At 36.6% G+C, this 22,004-nt stretch overlaps 1 protein-coding gene across 6 annotated transcripts in view; it reads left to right on the forward strand.

Moving 5' to 3' along the window:
- Positions 1-22,004, forward strand: part of ARFIP1 (ADP ribosylation factor interacting protein 1) — a 121,672-nt gene that overhangs the window by 27,562 nt on the left and 72,106 nt on the right. For all 6 annotated transcript variants that reach the window (XM_046656502.1, XM_046656506.1, XM_046656507.1 and 3 more), the window contains one exon: positions 14,374-14,475. In XM_046656502.1, coding sequence (XP_046512458.1) covers positions 14,374-14,475 — 102 coding nt within the window. The remainder of the gene's footprint in view (positions 1-14,373; positions 14,476-22,004) is intronic.

Below are 22,004 nucleotides of genomic sequence, written 5' to 3' on the forward strand. Positions count from 1 at the left end.
GTTCCTAAAAGAAGGTCATTTTTTGTGGGTAAGAAAATGAATAGATAATAGCTGGAATTTTTGTATATCTTTTGGCAAATGATATTCCTATTACCTGCTTTATGGCATAAAATGGTATTAGTTTATCGCTGTACTTCTCATTTTGCTGGGAAAGATTCTCCCTGAGTTAACATGTGTGGCCAATCTTCCTCTTTTTTCTTCCTCCCCAAAGTCCCAGTACATAGTTGTATATTCTAATTATAAGTTCTTCTAGTTTCTGCTATGTGAGCTGCCACCACAGCATAGCTACTCACAGATGAGTGGTGTGGTTCTGCGCCCGGGAACCAAACCCAGGCTGCCAGAGCGGAGCACGTCAAACTTCAACCACTAGGCCATCAGAGCTGGCTCCGTACTGCTCATTCTCAGAACATTTGTTTCCTATATAAAGTTACAAACTAGAACAACACATAGTCCCACTACTGTAGTTTTCTCTGCTAAGTCTGCGTTGTGAACTTGATTGCCTCCCCCGCCATCCAGCCTACTGACTCTTTTTTCCATATTCTCTGCCTTTTAAAGTTCCACTGGATGTTTCCCTTCAGCTTCTGCTCTTGTCCCTCTTATCGGTTCACACCATCCACATCCCTACAGCAGTAACTCCCAGATTTAGGTCTTCAGCCTGGAGCTCTAGACCTGCGTTCCCAAAGTCCTAGTGCACTGGTGGACCTGAGTAGCCCACAGACATTCTCAAATTCAGAATGTCTGCAACTGAACTCACTTTCTCACCTTTCCAAGCCAAATAAACCTGCTTTTCCCACTTAGTGCACATGTTCCTCTTTCTAGTTGCCCAAGCCACAAATTGGGTAGGGCACAGGGAAGGGGCATTGGTCATCCTAGATGCCTCCTCCTCCTGTCTCTCCCACAATCCAGTCGCTCTGTAAGTCTCTTACTTTTCCCTCCTGAATAACTCTCGGATCCACCTTTTTTCCTTCCCACAACCTTAATTTAGATCTTTACTATTTCTTACTTCGACTGTAAAATAGCCTCCTAAGTAGTTTTTCTACCTCCAGTCTTTCTTTCCTTCCCCTCAGTCTAACCTCCTACCAGACTGTTCTCTAAAATAAATTGATCAGACTCTTTGCTACCGTCTTCTTCCTTCTCCTTTTCAGGATGCAGTCCACATGTCATTGTCCTGGTGTTATAAAGCCCACCACGATAGCCTTCTGTATACTTTTCTAGCCTCTTATTTTTATTTTTAAAACTTTAATTTTGATAAGATTTCATACAGAAAACATAAGTTCTTTACCCAGATTTACCAATCATTGTTTTGTCCCATGTACTTTAACATTTTCTCTCTCTGTATATAGTTTCTTTAACCATTTGGGACTGGTTTGCAGATATGATGTCCCTTTATTCCTAAGAACAAGGACTTTCTCTTATGTAATCTCAGTACATTTATCAAAATTAGAAAATGTAATTAAAAAATTGATATGCCACTATTATTTAGTCCACAGTTGTTCCGATAATGTCCTTTACAGCGACTCTTTTGCCTAGTTTGTGATCCAGTCCAGATTGTATGTTGTATTTTGCTGTCATTTATTTTGTCTCTGTTTATCTACAGCAGTTCACGTACTTTTTTCTATAGCTTAAGCTTTTTGGAGTATAGAGGCCAGTTTTTCTACTGTTTCCTTGATTTTTGGTCTTTCTTATTATTTCTTTCCTACTGCTTACTTTAAGTTGAATTTGCTTTTTTCTATTTTCTTAAGGTGCAACCTCAGATCTTTCTTCTGGGGCTGGCCCCGTGGCGGAGTGGTTAAGTTCACGCTCTCTGCTTCGACAGCCCGGGGTTTTGCCAATTTGGATCCTGGGCGCAGACATGGCACTGCTTGTCAGACCATGCTGAGACAGCGTCCCACGTGCCACAACTGGAAGGACCCACAACTAAAAATGCACAACTATGTACTGGAGGGCTTTGGGGAGAAAAAGGAAAAATAAAATCTTAAAAAAGAAAAAAGGATCTTTCTTCTACACAAAAGTAAACATTTAAAGCTATAAATGTCTCTGTAAGCATTGTTTGAGGTGTACCCTGCAAATAGTGGTTATGTTTTCCTTATCATTCAGTTCGAAGTATTTTTTTCTTTTGTGATTTCTTCATTGTCCCATTAATTATTTAGATGTGTTGTTTAGTTTCCAAATTTTGGGGGTTTTCCTGGATATCTTATGATTGATTGTAATTTAATTCCACTGTGGTCAGAGAACATACTCTATATGGTTTCAATCTTTTTTTTTTTTTCCTGCTGAGGAAGATTTGCTCTGAGCTAACATCTGTTGCCAGTCTTCCTCTTTTTGCTTGAAGAAGATTTGCTCTGAGCTAAGATCTTTTGCCAGTCGTCTTCTTTTTGCTTGAGAAAGATTCACCCTGAGCTAACATCCAAACCAGTGTTTTTCTATTTTGTATGTGGGTCACCACCAAAGCATGGCTACCAATGAGTGGGGTAGGTCTGCACGTGGGAGCCGAGTCCGGGCCACCAGAGCAGAGCATGCCGAACTTAACCACTAGGTCATGGGGTGGGCCCCTGGTTTCAATCTTGAGGCTGGTTTTATGGCCCGAAATATGATCTGTTTTGCTAAACATGTGTTCACATGAAAATAATGTGTATTCTGCCATTATTGAGTCACTCTTCTATAAATATCAGTCAAGGTGGCTGATAGTGTTCGGATCTTCTATGTCTATGATGATTTTCTTTGTCTGGTTGTTGTTTCACTTGCTATGAGAGTAGTGGTAAAATCTCCACCTATGGTTGTGGATCTCTCTGTTTCTCCCTTTAATTCTGGCAGTGTTTCATTTATTTTGAAGCTCTGTTATTGGGATCAACATGCACATTTATGATTGTTATATATTTCTGATGAAATGATCCTTTTTTCATCATGAAATGTGTCTCTTTATCTCTGGTAAAACTTTTTTTTAAACTATTTTATCAGATATTAATAAAGTCTTGTCAACCTTCTTATGCCTACTCTTTTCATGGTTTATCTTTCTCCATTCATTTAATTTCGGCCTATTTATATCTTTGTCTTTAAAGTATATCTCTCATAAATAGTGAATAGTAGGGTTATTTTTAAAAATATATCTGTTCTGACACTCTGCCTTTTAACTGAAATATTCATTCTAATGTTTAGTGCAATTATTGATATGGGTCATTTGTATCTACCTTTTTAGTTTCTTTGCTTTATACTTTTCTTTCGTCTGTTTTTTTCCTCTCCTCTTTTCCTGTCTTTTTATTTATTCTTTGATTATTTGAATATTTTAAAGAATTCCATTTTTATTTTCCTGATGGCTTTTTAGCTATACTTCTTTGCATTATACTTTTAGTGGTTGCCATAAGGATTATAGTATATATCTTAAACTTTTCATATTCCACTTAGAATTGATAATGTACTGCTTCACTTAAAACATAGAAATTTTTGCAACCTTTTAGGTCTATATTTTCCTTATCTCCTCCCTTGTTCTTTGATATGGTTGTTATGTATTTTGCATCTAGATACCTTACAAACCACAGAAATTATAACATTTTCTTCAAGCAGGTAATATAGTTTGCAAAGAACTTGAGAGAAAAAGGCAAAAAGAAAAAAAAATAGTCTTTTGCATTTACCCAGGTATTTACCATTTCATTTCCTCCTCATTCTTTTCTGAACATCCATGTTTCTATCTGGTTTTATTTCCCTTCAGCCTGAAGAACTTCCTTCAGCGTTTTTATAGTGCAGGTCTACTGGTGATGAATTCTCTTAGTTTTATCTGAAAATAACCTTAATTTCCTCTTTATACTTAAAGGATATTTTCACTGGATATAGAATTCTGGTTGGACAGTTTTCTTCTTTCACTACTTTAAAAATGTTCCACTCTCTTCTGGCCTTTATAGTTTCTGATGAGAAATCAACCATTAGTTGGATTGCTGTTCCCTGATAGTAATGTATTGTTTTCTCTTGCTGCTTTGAGGTTAGCTCTTTGTCTTTGCCTATAAATAGTTTGACTATGATGTACCTTGGCATGGACTTTGTGTTTATTATGCATGGTGTTTGTTAAGCATCTTATATCTATAAATTTTTGTTTTTCATCAAATTTGGAAAATTTTGGCCATTAATTCTTCAGATACTTTTTCTGTATCATTTTCTCTCTCCTCTTCTTTTTGTATTTTAATTACATGCAAATTGGAACATTTAATATCATCGAATAGGTCTCTGAAGCTCTTTTTTTCTTCATTCTTCTTTCTCTCTGTTCTTTACCTTTGATATTTAGGTCCACTTACTCTTTCCTCTGTCATCTCCATTTGGCTAAGTTCATCCAGTGAACTTTTCTTTGAGAAATTATAGTTTTCAATTCTAGAATTCTCATTTGCTTCATTTTTACTGTTTCTGTGCTGAGATTTCCTATTTTTTCAATGAGATTTTTTCATTCATTAAAAATATTTTGTGGGCTGGCCTGGTGGCACAGCAGTTAACTTCACGTGTTCCGCTTCGGCGGCCTGGGGTTTGCTGGTTCAGATCCCGGGTGTGGACATGGCACCGCTTGGCAAGCCATGCTGTGGTAAGTGTCCTGCATATAAAGCAGAGGAAGATGGGCACGGATGTTAGCTCACGGTCAGTCTTCCTCAGCAGAAAGAGGAGGATTGGCAGCAGATGTTAGCTCAGGGCTAATCTTCCTCAAAAACAAACAAACAGAAACAAAAAATATTTTGTTTTACTTAATTGAAATAGTCATAATAGCGTGTTTAAAACCCTTTCCTGTTAGTTCCAACCTCTAGTTCCTTGTAGAGTCAGACTAGATTGATTTTTCTTTTCCCTTGAGAATGTGTTTCATTTTCTTGATTCATCACATGTCTGGTAATTTTGGATTGTATTCTGAATGTTTTGAACATTGAGATGTGGAGATTCTTAGATTATTTTATTTTTCTCCAGTGAGTATTGCTTCCTTTGTTTTAGCAGATGATTTTCTTGGCTGTACTTGCATTACAAACTTTTTCTTGGGCAGCAGCTCTGGTCTCAATTCAAATCTTCTGTCTTTAGCTGAGCTCTTTTAAGTCTGTTCTGTGCAAGTGCGTTCTGGGGTTAGTCACAGATGTGAGTAGCCAGAGTTTGGGAATCCTCTTTCTAGATCTTTCCTTTTCAGGATACTCCCATTCCCTTTAGTTTTGTCAGCTCAACTCAAAAGAACTACAGTTTTCCCCAGAGTACTCTGGCAAATACTGGGTGCATAGCATGAATAGGACTTAGTTTTAGGCTAAAAAGCAGGAAGATGGAAACTTGCTTGTATAGCTCACTGTCGCCCCCTCCTCCAAGCAAGCATGCCCTCTCCACCAGTCTCTGCTTCTTTTTACTCTCCAGTACCTTCAAGTAATTGCTTTTTAAATTATGTTCAGGTTTTATAGTTGTTTTCTGTACAGCGATGGGGAGATTCAGTAGGCTCTTAGTCCAGCAGTCCCAGAGGCAGAAACCTGTCTTCTTTTTACCTAAGCTCAGAAGCCTCCTGCTATGATTTTTCTTCTACCTTACTTGCCAATCCTTATAAGTTTTCTTTGCTGGCTCCTCCCTTGTCCAAATATTGGGATATCCCCAAGCTTAGTCTACAGACTCCTCTTTTCTATCTACATTGACTTTCTAGCTCAAGGATCAAGCCAAATCCATGTCTAGTCATTTACAGATTGTCTGTGGCTGCTTTGGGGCTTCAACAGCAGAGTTGAGTAGTTGTCACAGACAGCTTATGGCCTACAAAGCCTAAAATGTTTGCTATTTGGTCCTTTATAGAAAAAGTTTGCTGATCCCTGTTCAAGGTGATCTTATCCAGTCAAAAGATTTTAAATGTTATCTATACATTGATGACTTCTCAATTTCTTATCCCCAGCTTCAAGCTTTCCTCTGGACTTCAGGCTCATATATCCAAGAGCCTTCTAACTTTATCCACTTGGATGTATACTAGGGCCTGTATATTAAGGCTTGTTAACCTTAATATGTCTAAACTAAACTCTTGATGTTTCCTCTACATCATGCTCCTCCCCCAGTCTCTCCCAGGTCTGTTAATGGCAATTCCACCTTTCCAGCTGTTCAGGCCAAAAACTTTTGTAGTTATCCTTGACCTCCTCTCTTTTTCCCATCTCCCACATCTGTCTTTATACACACAGTCTGACCACTTACCTCCTGGGCCTCATCTATCACCCTACTCCAAGCCACTGTCATCTCTTGCCTAGCTTATTCCATTAGCCTCCTAATTGTTCTCCTTGCTTCTACCCTTGCTCGGTTATAGTTTAATTCCACACAGCAGGAAAAGAGTGATCCTTTTTAAACATAAAGTCAGATCATTTTCACTTTTATGTTCAAAACCCTCAAGTGGCTTCTCATTTCACTCAGAATAAAATTTAAAGTTCTCTTGATGGTCTCTAAAGCCACACATGTTCTTGCCACTGGCTGCCTCTCTGACATTTCCTACTGTTCTCCCCCAGCTTTCCCCTCAAGCTGCATGGTCTTCTTGTTCCTGAAAAGCTGAGCATGTTCCCACCTCCTCATCTTTGTATTTACTATTCTGTCTGCCTGGAATGCTGTACTTCTGGATATCTTTATGGCTCACTTCCTCATTTTATTCAGGTCTCACAGAAATAGGAGGTTTTGAGGTTTTCCCTGACCACCCTATTTAAAACAGCACATGCATGAACACATGTGCATTTATACATGTCCATTAGTATTTATGACTGTATGACATGTGTATTTATTTGTTTGTATTCTCCAACCAGAATGTAAGCTCTATGAGGGTAGGGAGTTTGGTTCACCACTCTGTCCTGTGTGTCTGAAATTGTGCCTGACACGTTAGAGAGCTCACTAAATTAGTTGAACAAATGAATGTATCAGTGAGTGGTTAACATTCTAGCCAAGTCCCTTTACTTGCAGATTCTAGAATATATTAGGCTCTTTTTCCACTGTGCTCCTGTTATTCCTTCTATTTAGAATCTCTTCCTTACTGTGTCCCCATCTGTCATTCTAAAAGATGTGGCTTGAATATTACTTCTGATTAAATTTTCCCTCTTAGTGCTCACTACATTGTTAAGTGCTTCCCTCTGGTGCTCACCACACTATATTATAATTATTTTTTATCTACCAATACACTTTAAGTTCCTGGAAGCCTAAGACCTGATTTCCATTTCTATTTTATCACATGCACATTGCTTAGAAGATAGTAAATACCTGTTGAATCACCAGCTGTTTTTAGGAGGAAGAAAGTAAGAACATACCTAACAATTTAAAAGAGTGATGATTCTTTAGATAGCTAGATCTTAGTCTTCTGGTTGGATTAGAGACCAAATACTTAGTGTCTGTACATCTCTTACTTGCAAGGAACAGAAACTTAACTCCAGTAGCCACAAGTAATCTGGGTGTATTGTAAGGATGCAGTGGCAGTGAGGAAAATAGAAATCTCAAAAGAATCTAGGATACCAAGAGAATTCAATGGAAAAGGAAAGTCTCTTCAACAGATGGTGCTGAGAAAACTAGATATCCACATGCAAAAGAATGAAATTGGACCCTTATGCTATACAAAAAATCAGCTCAAAATGGGTCAAAGACCTAAATGTAAGATCTAAAACTATAGAATTTTTAGAAGAAAACATAGGGGAGAAGCTTCATGACACTGGATTTGGCAAAGATTTCCTGAACGTAACACCAAAAGCATTGGCAACAAAAGTAAAAATAGACAAATTGGACTACATCAAAACTAAAAACTTATGTTCACCAAAGGACACAATCAACAGAGTGGAAAGGCAGCCTACACAAGGAGAGAAAATATCTGCAAACCATATATATGATGGGGTTAATATCCAGAATATATAAAGAACTCCTACAGCTCAACAATAAAAATACAAATTACCTGATTAAAAAATGGACAGAGGATTTGAATAGACTTTTCTTCAAAGATAATATACAAATGGCCAACTAGCATGTGAAAAGGTGCTCAACATCACTAGTCACCAGAGAAATGCAAATCAAAACCACAATGAGATATCACCTTATACCTAGTAGGATGGCTACTATCAAAAAAACAGTAACTAACAAGTGTTGATGAGGATATGAAGAAATTGGAAACTTTGTGCACTGTTGGTGGGAATATAAAGTGGTGCAACCATTATGGAAAATAGCATTGTGTTTCCTCAAAAATTAAAACATAGAATTACCATGTGATCTATCAATCCCACTTCTGGATGTATTTCCAAAAGAATTGAAAGCAAGACATGAAGAGGTATCTGCACAATCATGTTCATAGCAGCACTATTCACAATAGCCAAGAGATGGAAGCAACCCAAATGTCCGTTGATGGATAAATGGATAAATAAAATGTGATGTGTATATATAATGGAATATGATTTAGCCTTAAAAAGGTAGGAAATTCTGATGCGTTACAGCATGGATGAATCTTAAAGACACTATGCTAGGTGAAATAACCAAGTCACAAAAAGACAAATACTATATGATACAATTGATATGAGGTATCTACTGTAGTCAAATTCATAGAAATAGAAAGTAGAATGATGCTTACCAAGGGCTTGGGGAAAGGGAAAATGGAGAGTTGTTGTTAAATGGGTATAGAGTTTCAGTTTTGCGAGATGAATAAGTTGTGGAGATTGGTTGCATAACAGTGTGAATATAATTAACACTACTGAACTGTACACTTAAAAATGATTAAGATGGTAAATTTTATGTGATGCATTTTTTACCACAATAAAAAAAAAGAATCTAAGAATAGAAGATTGTCGTAAGGTCATAATTTAGAAACAGAGGAAGATCTAGACACAGATAAAACTTTGTCAACAGACGTTGACAAGTTTGATAACACTTGTCAACTAGAGTTTTGTGAATTTTAAGCTGTGCCCTGTCATCAGCAATTCTGCTCTTTGCTCTTCTTGTGCTCTCAGTTGTCTTCCTAGTACCCCAGTTGACTGATGCTCTCGGCATCCCCAATTCATACTTCAAGAAATTCCTCTTTCTTCTATTGGGCAATGCTTTTCTCACCTGGCCTTCTCTTAGTTTATAACCTGTGGATCAGCCAGCCCTGAGTTGGGGCTTCTTGTTTGGTTCAATCAGTGGCCACCCCTTAATTGGAGACTGAGAAAGAGAGTTTTTCTTAGTAAAAATCAGTGAACTTCTGTAAATTTATGCATCAAGTAGCCAGATAGCCTTTAAACCAAACATTCCACATCTTTTTAAAGCAGATACTGCTTTACAGTAGTAATAAGGAGGCTATAGTGGATGCTGTGGTGAGTGGCTCAGTTACCTGTTTAGGATCAAGGCCCTCATTTCGGGAGTGTTGCCTGGTGAGGGTTCATAGCTGAGTCTTCCCAGGAATTGCCTCTTGCAAAGAGAGCTGCGTCGTCCGCAGTTACACCCCTACCCATGGGATAGCCTGCATCTAATGATCAGGGAGACAGATGTGGGAGTACAAAGCCCTGGCCCCCTTGCCTTAATTTGGAGCAACTTCAGAGAGCCACCTCAGCTTCAGTGCTCCCTGTCGGGTGGCCAAGGCCTGTAATATTATAACAGCATCACAGCTCTGTCCGATCTTACGGCCCTCGTTCACTGGAAGACTCCAGTAAGTTTCCTGCATGTAGACTTCTATTTCAGAGACTCTTTCCCCTGGAACCCAACCTAAAGCAGAGGAGTTTTTGTTTTCCCTTCTTTAACTTTTGGAATTGTCTCTCTGAAGTGTTTTTTTAACTTCCAAGGCTTACATGAGACGCTTAGTAATACCCTTGCTAGTTTGAAATCTGATAACATAAACTCTGAAATATGACTTTTTTTAAACCAGTATTTTTTAAATAAGATATTTAGGAATGCAAGGAAATAAGTAAGGTTCCTTGGGAAATGTTTTAAGTTACATTAGCAGGATTTTGCGTTATTGTTGAAGTTCTTTTTTCATTGACCTAACCAAATTAGGATTTCAATTTCACATTTTTGTCTTTTATAATAACTGTCTCAGAATAATTGAAGTACACTGATTTTGAGACATTCGATAAATCACATTTTTTTTTTTGCTATTTCAGATGTTTCCCCTTGGTTTGTTTTACTGCAGTGATGTCTACAGATGTAATGATTGTTATTACGTACTCCATGGGTGAGACAAGGGAGAGAGTGGGTGTAGAGCACAACTGTATAATGTTCATTTTAATACCTTCTTAACTACAAATCAGACTTTTGGTGTAGATATCCTTTCCATTCAGTTAAATGTATTGGGAACTTCTTGCTTGCCAAACCCTGGGCTAATCTCTGAGGATACAGAGCTGGCGAAGACTGTCTCTGTCCTCAAGCACGTTGCTTTACCAAAAGGGAGAGTATTCATTTATTCACTCAGATCTTCGTTCTGTTACCCTGGGGATACGGAGATGTAAAGATAGTTTGTTCATTTTCGTGTCAGACAGTAGACACATTATTCTGTGTAAAATTTGTCATGAGAAAGAGAAGGAGGTTTGTATAAGAAGTAGAAGTGTGGGCCCGGCCTGGTGGCTGAGCGGTTAAAGTTCCACGCACTTCGCTTCAGCTGCCCAGGTTCCCGAGTTCTGATTCTGGGTGCAGACCTACTCTGCTCACCAGCCACGCTTTGGGGGTGTTCCACATACAAAAAAATAGAGAAAGATTGGCACAGATGTCAGCTCAGGGCTAAGCTTCCTCAAGCCAAAAAAAAGAAGTGGAAGTGTAATATAAATAAAGATCTCTGGGAAGCAGAACATTTCTAGAGATGTCAAGAAATAGAAATATGGCCTAGGAAGAAATATGGCCTAGGAAGACCCTAGGATTTACAGTCTCTAACTATTCCAATAGGTTGGGTTTTAGAGGATCCTCAAGAAAGAAGGACAGATACTTAATGTTCTAGGTATTTACTGAAGAGTCTGGTCAGTCTCCCAGGCTGAGTCGGTGGTACTTTCCCTCAGAGCAGTGACTACCTTATTTGCTTTTTATATTCTCTAGAGTCTAGTAGAGTGCCTTGCACATAACAAGCTTTCACTAAATGTTGGTTAAATTTATCTATACCAGTGTTTTTTGAAGTGTGGTCTCTAGGTCCTGAGGGTCCCCAAGAATCTTTCAGGGAGTCTCAAGGTCAAAACTGTTTTCAATATTACTGAGATATTTGCAGTTTTCATTGTTGTGTCATTTGCACTGATGGTGCACGAGAATTGATAGATAAAACTGCTGGTGTCTTAGCAGGAATCAAGGCAGTTATCCCAAGTTATACTAGTAGTCATAGTCTTCCAACTTGAAGTTAAAAAAACCACCAATTTCACTCAAGAATGTCTTTAATGAAGGGGCTGGCCCCGTGGCCGAGTGGTTAAGTTCGCATGCTCCGCTGCAGGCGGCCCATTGTTTCGTTGGTTCGAATCCTGGGCGCGGACATGGCACTGCTCATCAGACCACGCTGAGGCAGCGTCCCACATGTCACAACTAGAAGGACCCACAACGAAGAATATACAACTATGTACCGGGAGGCTTTGGGAAGAAAAAAGAAAAAATAAATAAATAAATAAAATAATAAAAGAATGTCTTTAATGAAGCAGTAAAAGCTTTAAATCTTGTCTCTTTAATATTCTGTGTGATGAAGTGGGAAGTATACGTAAAGCACTGCTGCTGCATGACAAAGTGCAATGGTTGTCTTGAGGAAAAGCACGTGTGTGATTGAGTTTTTAGCTCAACTAACTGCTTTTTTTATGGAACATCATTTTTTATTTGGAAAAAGGACAGGCAAACTGTGGTTATATTCAGAGTTGGGTATTTGGGAGACATATATTGGAAAACCTGTTATTTCAAGTAGAATAACTGCCATTATTTGTTGCTAGTGATAAAATTCAAGTTTTCAAGCAAAATTAGAATTTTGGGAAATTTGTATTCACCAACTTGAGCTTGCCAGCTTCCCACTACTTACAGACTTTTCTAAGATCAGATATAAAAATATGACTTAAAAAAATTGTATAAAGGGACCAGCCCAGTGGCATAGCAGTGAAGTTCGCATGCTCTGCTTTGGCAGCCTGGGGTTTGCGAGTTTGAATCCCAGGCACAGACCTACACACTGCTCATGAAGCCATGCTGTGGTGGCATCCCACATACAAAAATAGAGGAAAATTGCCATAGATGTTAGCTCAGCGACAATCTTCCTTAAGCAGAAGGAGGAAGATTGGCAACAGATGTTAGCTCAGGGCCAATCTTCCTCACCAAAAAATAAATAAATAAATAAAATATATATATATATATATATATATATATGGAACTGCATTAATATTTGGATTATCTGTATAACTCATCGAACCAGTGTTTTCTAAATGACCAATGCATATAATACCAAATCCTGCATATGTAAAAGACCCATTCAAAGTACAAGGTAGACCAATGGATTTTTAATGTTATAGATATCAAAAGTTCATCATTATAGTTTTATATTCCACACTGTAGTTCACTTTTAAGAAATTACCACTTGTCAAGTTTTGATCTAGTGTTGAAGTATATCCATAATTATTTGAAAAGACAGCCATATAAGCTGGATTTTCTTCGTATACTTTTAACAAAACACCATTTTGCAATAGATTGAATGTGGAAATAGATATGAGAGTCCGCTGTCTTCTTATAAAGTCAGACATTAAAGAAATTTGCAAAAATGTAAAGCAAAAATGTAATGTGTGCTACCGCTCCCACTAAGTTTTTGTTGTTATGAAAAATAATTATTTTTTATTAAAAGATTTTATGTTAATATGAGGTGGGCTTATAGTTGTTACTTTAAAATGGATTAATAAATATTTTTAAAAATTTACACCATTAATCTCTAATACAGTAAATATTGATAGCTATAACCCACGTAAATAAAAGCTTTTTGGGGCACATAGTGATTTTTAAGAGTGTAAAGGGGTCCTGAGGCCAGAAAGTTTGAGAATTGCTGGTCTGTAGTGTTATGAATAGATTATTTCAGTCATACCTCCAAATATTTGACAGTATCTTTATCTCACATACTTACTCATATACAGAACACTCTGTGAAACCTGTTGTTGGATGTCATCCAGTGTATTTTAATAAGCCTTTTGATGTTTCATGGAAGTACAGACCAGACCACAAACCTATCTGCGTTGATGTTGCCTTCTGTAGTATGACTTAACCTGTAATAATCCCCTAAATTATGAAAGTGTAGTGCAGGTTTTTTCTGAAAAGTTTTCCTCGCCTTTCACCTTTCTTTAACTCCTTAAAAATTAATTTAAAAAAGGTTACACTTCAGCTACATATGTCACTATTTTAGTTATTTGAATCTCTTTTTTACAAAATTCTTTCAGAGAAAATCAAAGAACCTCTTAATAATGTTCTTGGCAGTAGATTCAGGTCTGTAGATTAAACACACACACACATTTACTTAATTATTTGGTTTGATGTTTTTAATTCTGTGTGGTATCAAGTAGCAACTAGATTCAGGTTTGAGCATTAGAACATATATTGTTAGGTATTAATTCTGTTCCTAACATGTATTTCTGTCAAGGCCTTTATTATAGTGGGCACCATTGTTAAATGTGTGTACATAACACTTTGAAAGCTATTACTGGTTAAAAAAATGGGGCGGGGGGAGGGAAGGGCACCTGTTCTCTATGAAAAGCTGAATAAATTGTTTATTTACTCTGAAGTTTTTTAATTTTTAAAGTAAGGGAAAGTAGATTATTTTTAAGAACTTTTTTACAGAGATGAATTCTTGTTTTAACTTGAAGCCACATGTGTTTTTTTAAATAACATACAGTTGGAGCAAGACAGTTTTTACCAATCATAATTGATGTTCTATTATTGATTAACTATATTTAGTTTCTGAAAGAAATTTATATTTTCTATGGTTGTAAAATTAAGGAATGTATTTTTAAATATTATTTAACTTTTAGAACAGTAAAGCGAGAATGTAAAACTTAATTCTTCTAGTATAGAAGTTAAAAAATTGTTGTTACAGCAAAGAAACTTTCTTTTGACAAAAGCAGACTTAGAAGCCCATTATATACAACAGGAAAAATAGAGCTGTTTTAGTTAAATTCGTAGTCAAGCTTGGCTTTCTGTAGTATTTTTCCAGTTGTAAGTAGTAGTCTTTCATAACACTGCGAAGCAAGAAAATTGCCCCCGGTATCTACAACAAGTAACTTGTTTCTAATGAAAAAATTTAAGGTGAGTGCAGTTTTAAAAGCCAGGTGTATTTTTTGTTATATTAGTGGTGTGATTATTATGTAAGTACTAGGTAGGTTTAATTATTTTAAGAATGTTATAATGTGGCTTTTAAGTGCTGTAAACATGAAGATAGTCTTTGATTATTTGCCTTTTATGATTTAATGTTATTTATGACCATTTCTTTTCTCCTTTTTTTAGGAGTCTACCATGGCTCAAGAATCTCCCAAAAATTCAGCAGCAGAAATTCCAGTGACTAGTAATGGAGAAGTTGATGACTCTCATGAACACAGCTTTAATAGGGTGAGAATACTTTTCTTTCTCTTAGCACAAAGAGGCTGATAAGCCCTTAAATGTTGAGATGAAAGTAATACAGTTTAATATAGGGATCTTTTCTTAGATTGGCTGAAATACCAGGGATCTAATGTTATTAAGTAGGGATGACTAGGTGGGTGGTGTTACTGATTTGTCAGTATAAAGCTCCAGGCCAGTAAACATTTAGGCTTTGATGTTACTATCAGTGATTCTATTGTATGACCACAACAAGAGTGTGTGATGATTTGGGCATATAACTTTATAAAACTATGTAATTTTATTTGTGATAAGAAAAGATATTAACTATACATTATCCTTTTAAAAATTGGCACTGTTTAATCTCTTTTCTATGTATCCTTAGTATGTCATAGGGTACTCCTGACTTTGCTGTTTACTTCCTAAAGTGGCATACTTGACTTAGTGGAAAATGAATGTTGGGGTATTTTTAAGTTTGATCTGCCTCTCATTTTAAATTGAAATTTAATACATTTTAATGGAAACACCATGGGTTTGGAGATAATCTGGATTCAAGTTTCAGCTATGCCATTTCAAGTGGTGTAACCTGAGCAGGTATTTATTTAATCTCTGTAGGTTTTATTTTTTAATCTCTAAAAATGAGAATCATTTACTTTGATGGGGGTAGTAATATAAATAGTTAAAATAAGTAATATGCCTAATATAGTTCTAGAAATGATGGTGACAGTTATTACTTCTGGAGATATTTACATGAAACATCCCTTATTATGACATTTGATACATGTGTGCAACTTTAAATAACTTTAAAAATACATTTTTCATGTTCTTTAAAAAACAATGTTTGAAAGATACTTGAATTATTTTACAGTTTAAATAGGACTCTTTTTACTTTGTATGTTTAAGAATAAAATTTTTTGTCGTGGTTTAACAGAAGGTGATATTTTAGATCAGGATTTCTCAATCGGCACTACAGTAGTCCCCCCATCCTCCATTTCAGTTACTCATGGTCAACCGTGGTCCAAAAATATTAAATGGAAAATTCCAGAAATTAAACAATTCGTAGGTTTTAAATTGCATGCCATTCTGAGTAGTGATGAAATTTTGTGCCACCCCACTCTGTCCTGCCTAGAATGTGAATCATCCCTTTGTCCAGCAAACCCACACTGTATATGCTACCCGCCGTTTAGTCACTTAGAGCTGTCTGGGTTATCAGATCAACTGTTGCAGTATCGCAGTGCTTGTGTTCAAGTAAGCCTTATTTTACTTAATAGTGGCTCCAAAGCGTAACAGTAGTGCTGCTGGCAATTCAAACATGCCGAAGAGAAGTTGTTAATCTCTTACTCTGCCTAATTTATAAATTAAACTTTATCATAGGTGTATATATAGGACAAAACCTGTGTGTGTGTGTGTGTGTGTGTGTGTGTGTGTGTATGGTAATTTGGTACTATCCATGGCTTCATGAATCCACTGAGGGTTTTGGAACATATTTTCTGAGTATAGGGGGGGACTACTGTATCCACACTTTGGGCCAGCTAGAATTCCTTGTTGAGGAGGGTTGGCGTGGCGTGTAGGATGGTTAGCAGCATTCCTGGCCTTCTCCTACTAGATGCCAGTAGCACCCTCCAGTTGTGACAAGCAAAAATGTCTCCAGACATTGCCAGATGTCTCCAGGAGTGGGGAGAAGCTCACCTCTAGTTGAGAACCACTATTTTACATAGATCATTTTAATTTATTTTAGAAAATTCTACTGAATTTCACTTATATTTGCCTCAGCAGTCCTTTAGAAGGAACAAATGTGTCTTCAAGCCTGAGGTTTGTTTCTTTTAATTGCAAGTGTTTTAACTTGGTTTCTAAGCACCTATGGCCCAGTATAGAGTGACTCACAGAAGAGACTTAAATTCTGAGCCTACAAAGGAAATTTTCACTTCGGGTTTTAGTCTTTCTAGTGTTTGAAAACACTAAGACACACCTGCATAATAAGGAAAGTATTTTACCAATTACTTTATAAACTTCTTTTAATTCAAATAACTAATTATACTAAGATTTTAGTTAATGATTGCTTCATCTTATTTTTGGTAACAGCTCCTTTTGCAAATTTATTCGGCAAATATTTATTGAGTATCTGCTGTGTACCAGGCACTGGAGATAGAGCAAACATGACAAATACGTGCCATCAGAGAGCTGCTGTTCTAGTAGACAGCCTAACAACACTAAGGACCTTTGTCCAAGAAGAATGCGAAATACATACAAGAATATGCTGCGTTGTTTGGGGGATTCACCTGCCATCAAGCTTGTTCTTTTTCTTGTTGTTGTTGAACTACAGCTTATACACAGTTAAGAGCACAAATAAGTAGACAGCTCATTGGAACTACCGCCCACATCAAGATGTACAGCATCTCCAGGACCCTGACTCCCTGTTGCCCTCTTCTAGGCAAGATACCTCCTTCCCTCTCAGGGTATCACCACTACTCTAACTCTGTCATCATAGGTTGCTTTTGACTCTTCCTGAACTGCATTTAAATGCAATCATACAATATGTACTCTTTTTTGACTGGTTGTCACTTGACATAATGTCTGTGAAATTCCTTCATATTGTTGCTTGTGGCAGTATTTAATTGTTTTTTCATTGTAATACAGTTTTCCATTGTTTTAATATACCACAGTTTGTATATCTGTTCTTCAGTTGATGGATACCTGGATTGTTTCCAATCCATTACTCTTATGAATAAAGCTGCCATGACCATTCTTGTACAGGTCTTTTGGTGTACGTAATCACCTATGTCTGTTGATTATATACCCAAGAGTAGAATTGCCGGGTCATGGGTACATGATGTTTGGCTTTGGTAGATATTATCAACTAGTTTTCTGAAGTGGTTGATCCAGTTGACAGCCCTACCAGCAATGAATGAGAGTTCTAGTTGTTCCACATCCTTACAAATTCTTGGTGTTGTCATACCTTTTAATTTTAGCTATTCTGGTGGAAGCATAATGATATCTCATTTGTGGTTTTCGTATGCATCTCCCTGGTGACTAATGATGTTGAGTATATTTTCATGTTCTTATTGACCATTTGGGTATTACCTTTTATGATGTGCCTTTTCAAGTCCTTTGCCCATTTTTCTGTTTGGTTTGTGCCTTTTTCTAATTGATTTGTGAGAGTTCTTTTTACATTCTGGGTATAAGTCATTTGTTTGGATATGTGTATTGCAGGCATTGTCTTCTAGCCTGTAACTTGCCTTTGCGCTCTGTTAATGGTATCTTTTAATGAACAAAAGTTGTTAATTTTAATGAAGTCCAATTTATAAGTATTTCCTTTTAGTGATTTTTGTGACCCTTTTGCAAAATCTTTGACCATTCCAGTATCATGAAGATGGAACAAATATTAGCTTCAACCTTGATACCTGGTAGTTAATTCCTCCAGCTTTGCTCTTCTTCGGGGTTGCCTTGTACCTTAAACATGTTAATGAGTCTTTATTTTTTTTGTTTTTTTTATTTTTTTTATTTATTCATTTATTTTTGAGGAAGATTAGCCCTGAGCTAACTACTGCCAATCCTCCTCTTTTTGCTGAGGAAGACTGGCCCTGAGCTAACATCGTGCCCATCTTCCTCTATTTTATACGTGCGATGCCTACCACAGCTTGGCTTTTGCCAAGCGGTGCCATGTCCACATCTGGGATCCGAACCAGCAAACCCCAGGCCAGCGAGAAGTGGAACGTGTGAACTTAACGGCTGTGCCACTGTGCTGGCCCCTTAATGAGTCTTTAATTAAGAACCTTTATTTGCCTTTGAATAGCGCTGAAAAGAGGTTTTTTAATCCTTTCAAATGTTAACTTTAGAATAAAGAGTCATATTAGAATGAGGTGAATTAAACCATAATATATCAGTGAGTTCTTTGCTTATACAGTCAAAGCTAATTAACTTGCTATTTGTAAGTTTGCTCATTGGTTAATGTCAAATTCTCTTTTTGGAGATTCCCCTGCAATGTTATTTTACTTTCTATTGGGAAGTAGAAAAGGAAGAAAGGAGGTCTTGTTTTGGAGGTCTCTCCTCATTGGATGTGAACTTTACCAGTAGGCAGGGCTCCTTAGAAGCAATAATCCACATCAACCAGTACACCCCACTTCACCTCCCTAAAGAAATTCAACATCGTAAAACTTATTTCTGTTTGTACCTGTTCTTATTAAAAATATATGCAACATGAGTATCTTACATATTTAATATCCTTTGATTAAAATAAAAATTGGCTGTGTGATCCCTTTCACTGTGAGTGAAAACAATAAAAAAAGCATCTTTTGACTGCTTTGAATAAATTAGACTCAGGATCTATTAGGCATATATTTACCTAAATTTTGGCACACTTTCCCTCCTTTATTTTCCTGAGCAGTAACATGGAAATTGTTTTTTAACGTCAAATCCATATTTCTGTTTTAATGGAGATAAAAGTTCATAGGGAAAATAAGTGTTAAGATGTATTGCTTAGCATTAGACTGTTTTGTAGACTAAAAGAGATCTCACGTAGAACTGGATCATAACCAGAGTTTTCTGAGATGTTTTACTTATATACATCTTCCTTTTATACCTATTTGTTTAAAATCATACAATGGCTTTTATTTAATGCATACTGTATAATGCACTTTAAAAAGTATAAAGTCTTGTATAAAATTAAGATGGTAGCTTATTAAGTTGTCATAACTTGACTGGCCAGTTGGTGTCACTGTGGCACAGGCAGTGAAATTGTAAATGTTTCTGTTCTTGTTTTTGTGTCTCATTGCAGATGTTTCATTTTTCTCTTCATTTCCCTTCTTAGTCTGACCTGCAAGAGGCCCTGGTAAGACTTTAACTCAACATTCACGTTCATGTAGAGATTATAATGGAAGAATTTGTCCTAAAAGTCCCCTGGCAGCAGCTTAACATATGTTAATGTTTTGAGGTGTGTTACTCTTTACTAAGATGAGGGACCACAGCTATACAGAGAAAGGGTAGGATGATAATCTTACTGTTCTCACAATTTTTTGCAGAAAAAATATTTTTGCTTCCAGATAAAAAGTAATTCTTGTTTTTTAAAGATTAGTAAGGTTTAATCTCTAAATACTACAAATTACTCTTTGACTTGTAAACTGCATATTATTTACAATCTGTTCTGTTATAGTGCTGGTCAAAATATTAGATTAGAAATGTGCGATTTTGTGCCATGAGTTACAGAGAAGCAGCAAATGTTAGTTCCACAAGGTTGAAACTTCTTGTGAATTAAATTGTATTCGGCAGATTTAGAGAAATTATCTTAGTAGGTATAGCTAAAATGAAACTTTTTTTGTGTTAGGCCCCAAACCAAAATCCCATAATTTAGGTTTTTCCACCTATGGATGTGTTCTCTAGAAATATGTACATATATGCAAAACTACCAAATTTGGCATTCAATTTTAGGGAGTTTAGGACTTCTTGAACCCTGCCTCTGGCTCCTTAGGATTCCTGGGTCTTAACAATTCCTGGCCTACAAATTTTTATTTAAATCACAGGATTTTAGTTTAGTAAGAGTACCTTAGAGATCCCTAAGTCTTGCTACTTTATTTTACAACTGAGGAAAAAGGCCCTTGAGGTCGTGATGGAATTATCCATATTAACTAGCAAAACCAAAAAGCTTTTGTGATTTGACTATCAGTACAGTGAGGGCAAGAATGTGCCCATTAGTTACTTTATCTCCAGGGCCTGGTAACAATGCTGGCACGTAATTGATAATCGAGGCTTTCATTAAAGGTTTGGTGAATGAATGAGTGAATGAATGAACACATGTTAGAGCCAGGATTAGAAACAAGGTTTCTAGACTTCTATGGAACAACAGGGAAGAGATATTGTACTCTTAAACTTGATACAGGTTGTATCCTTAATTTCCCAGCATGCATTGTTGTTGAAGTTTTTGTGTATGCAGTCCTAGTAGTTATTGTTTTACTCTTTAATGCTTTTGTTAAACTAACTAGTTTCCCCATTCCCCTGTACTTATCAGTCTGGATTACATACTCTAGCAGTCTGGAGAACATTTGGGAAGGAACATAAGAATAGAAATTGTCGCAACACTCTTTTGGACATATTTCCTCTCCTCACCCTGATGTTGTAACAATAAATGTTGTCCATTTAGTTATCTGCGTTTCCTGAGAGACTGGAATCACCTTTAGGGCAGACAGTATGTGCACACAGCACAGTTTGTGGTTGGTCAATAAAGGAATGAATTCCAGTATAAGGACTTAAAATTTAATGTGTTTTCTACTTCAACCATCCTAGAGTTTGAACAGCATGTGATGACACTTTGTTTTCATACAATATAGTAATACAATATGACATTTCTGTGTTAGTGACATCTAAATAATCTAGTAGCACAGTCAGTGGCAACATTAATTTGATGGGGGGCTTTTTCCAAAGGCCAGTTTTACCAAATGTGTATCTTGGACCCTTTAAGAGGTATGGCAAGTGTTTCTCAAGGATTGTTTAACCCATGCAAATCTAGATTCATTTTAGTATTTACTTTTCAAGTATAGAATGTATTCTTAGTACTATTACCACAAATTAAGTTTTAAAATATATGTGTCATATATATATACATCTATTAAATTAACTCTGGATTGAGATTCCTTTTGAAAATTGTGAATAAATATAATTTTTAATGAAAGGCTGAAACCTTATCTATCTTAATTATAATCTGTAAATTGTGCCTTTATTTATAAAAAACACTTTCATGAGTAAGTTTTTTGATCTATAGGAGGAATTGTTTTGAATGTAAACACATACAAATGTTTCCACAATGACAGCCTTTGAATGAATTCAGCATGTCCTTGATGCAAGTTGGCACGTGATTTTGTTCTTGTCAAACTTCAGTACTGCTTAGAATCTAGACTAGGGAAGTGCGGGGGTCGGGGTAAGGCCAAGAGAGTAGGCAGTTAACCGCCAAAAGATAGTGATACTGTAAGTTCTTGTTAAATGTTTATTGAATGAATGAGGGGGAGCAGGGAGAGAGCGAGAGAAATGCGGTTGAGATTTTGAGAATGTGTGTGTGTGTGTGTGTGTTGATAAATGGAGAAAGTAGATAAGTCAGGAGATTTGCTGTGTTGATCAAGTGGAATAAAAGATAGAGGAGGAGATTGTGATCCTAAGGAGATTTATTAGACTTAAGATTCCAGAAGTGTTGCTTCCTGAGTGATAACAAGGTCCAAAGTGACCATGGGAGTTTGGCTGCCTAAGTAGAATGGGGCGTGAAAGATGAAAGGCATTAGAGATGAAGAGGTTAATGGAATCTGAGACTAAAGTGTAGGTTGGGTTGTACTATATTAGTCTAATATATCTTTTATCTGCCCTCACACTTCTTCTGACCCTTTGTCCAACCACAAATTACCAAACCTAATCAAACTACCAAGTTTATGCTTCCTACAAGTATAGTGAGGAAAAGAAAAAATCATACACCTTTACAGGTTGTTAGTACTACAACCTATCATTCTGCATCAACATAGGTAGACAGGCTCATGCAATAGATTTTATCTCTCTTTAAGTATTTC

This window comes from Equus quagga, chromosome 3 (assembly GCF_021613505.1).
Source record: "Equus quagga isolate Etosha38 chromosome 3, UCLA_HA_Equagga_1.0, whole genome shotgun sequence".
In the NCBI taxonomy this organism is placed as follows: Eukaryota; Metazoa; Chordata; class Mammalia; order Perissodactyla; family Equidae; genus Equus; species Equus quagga.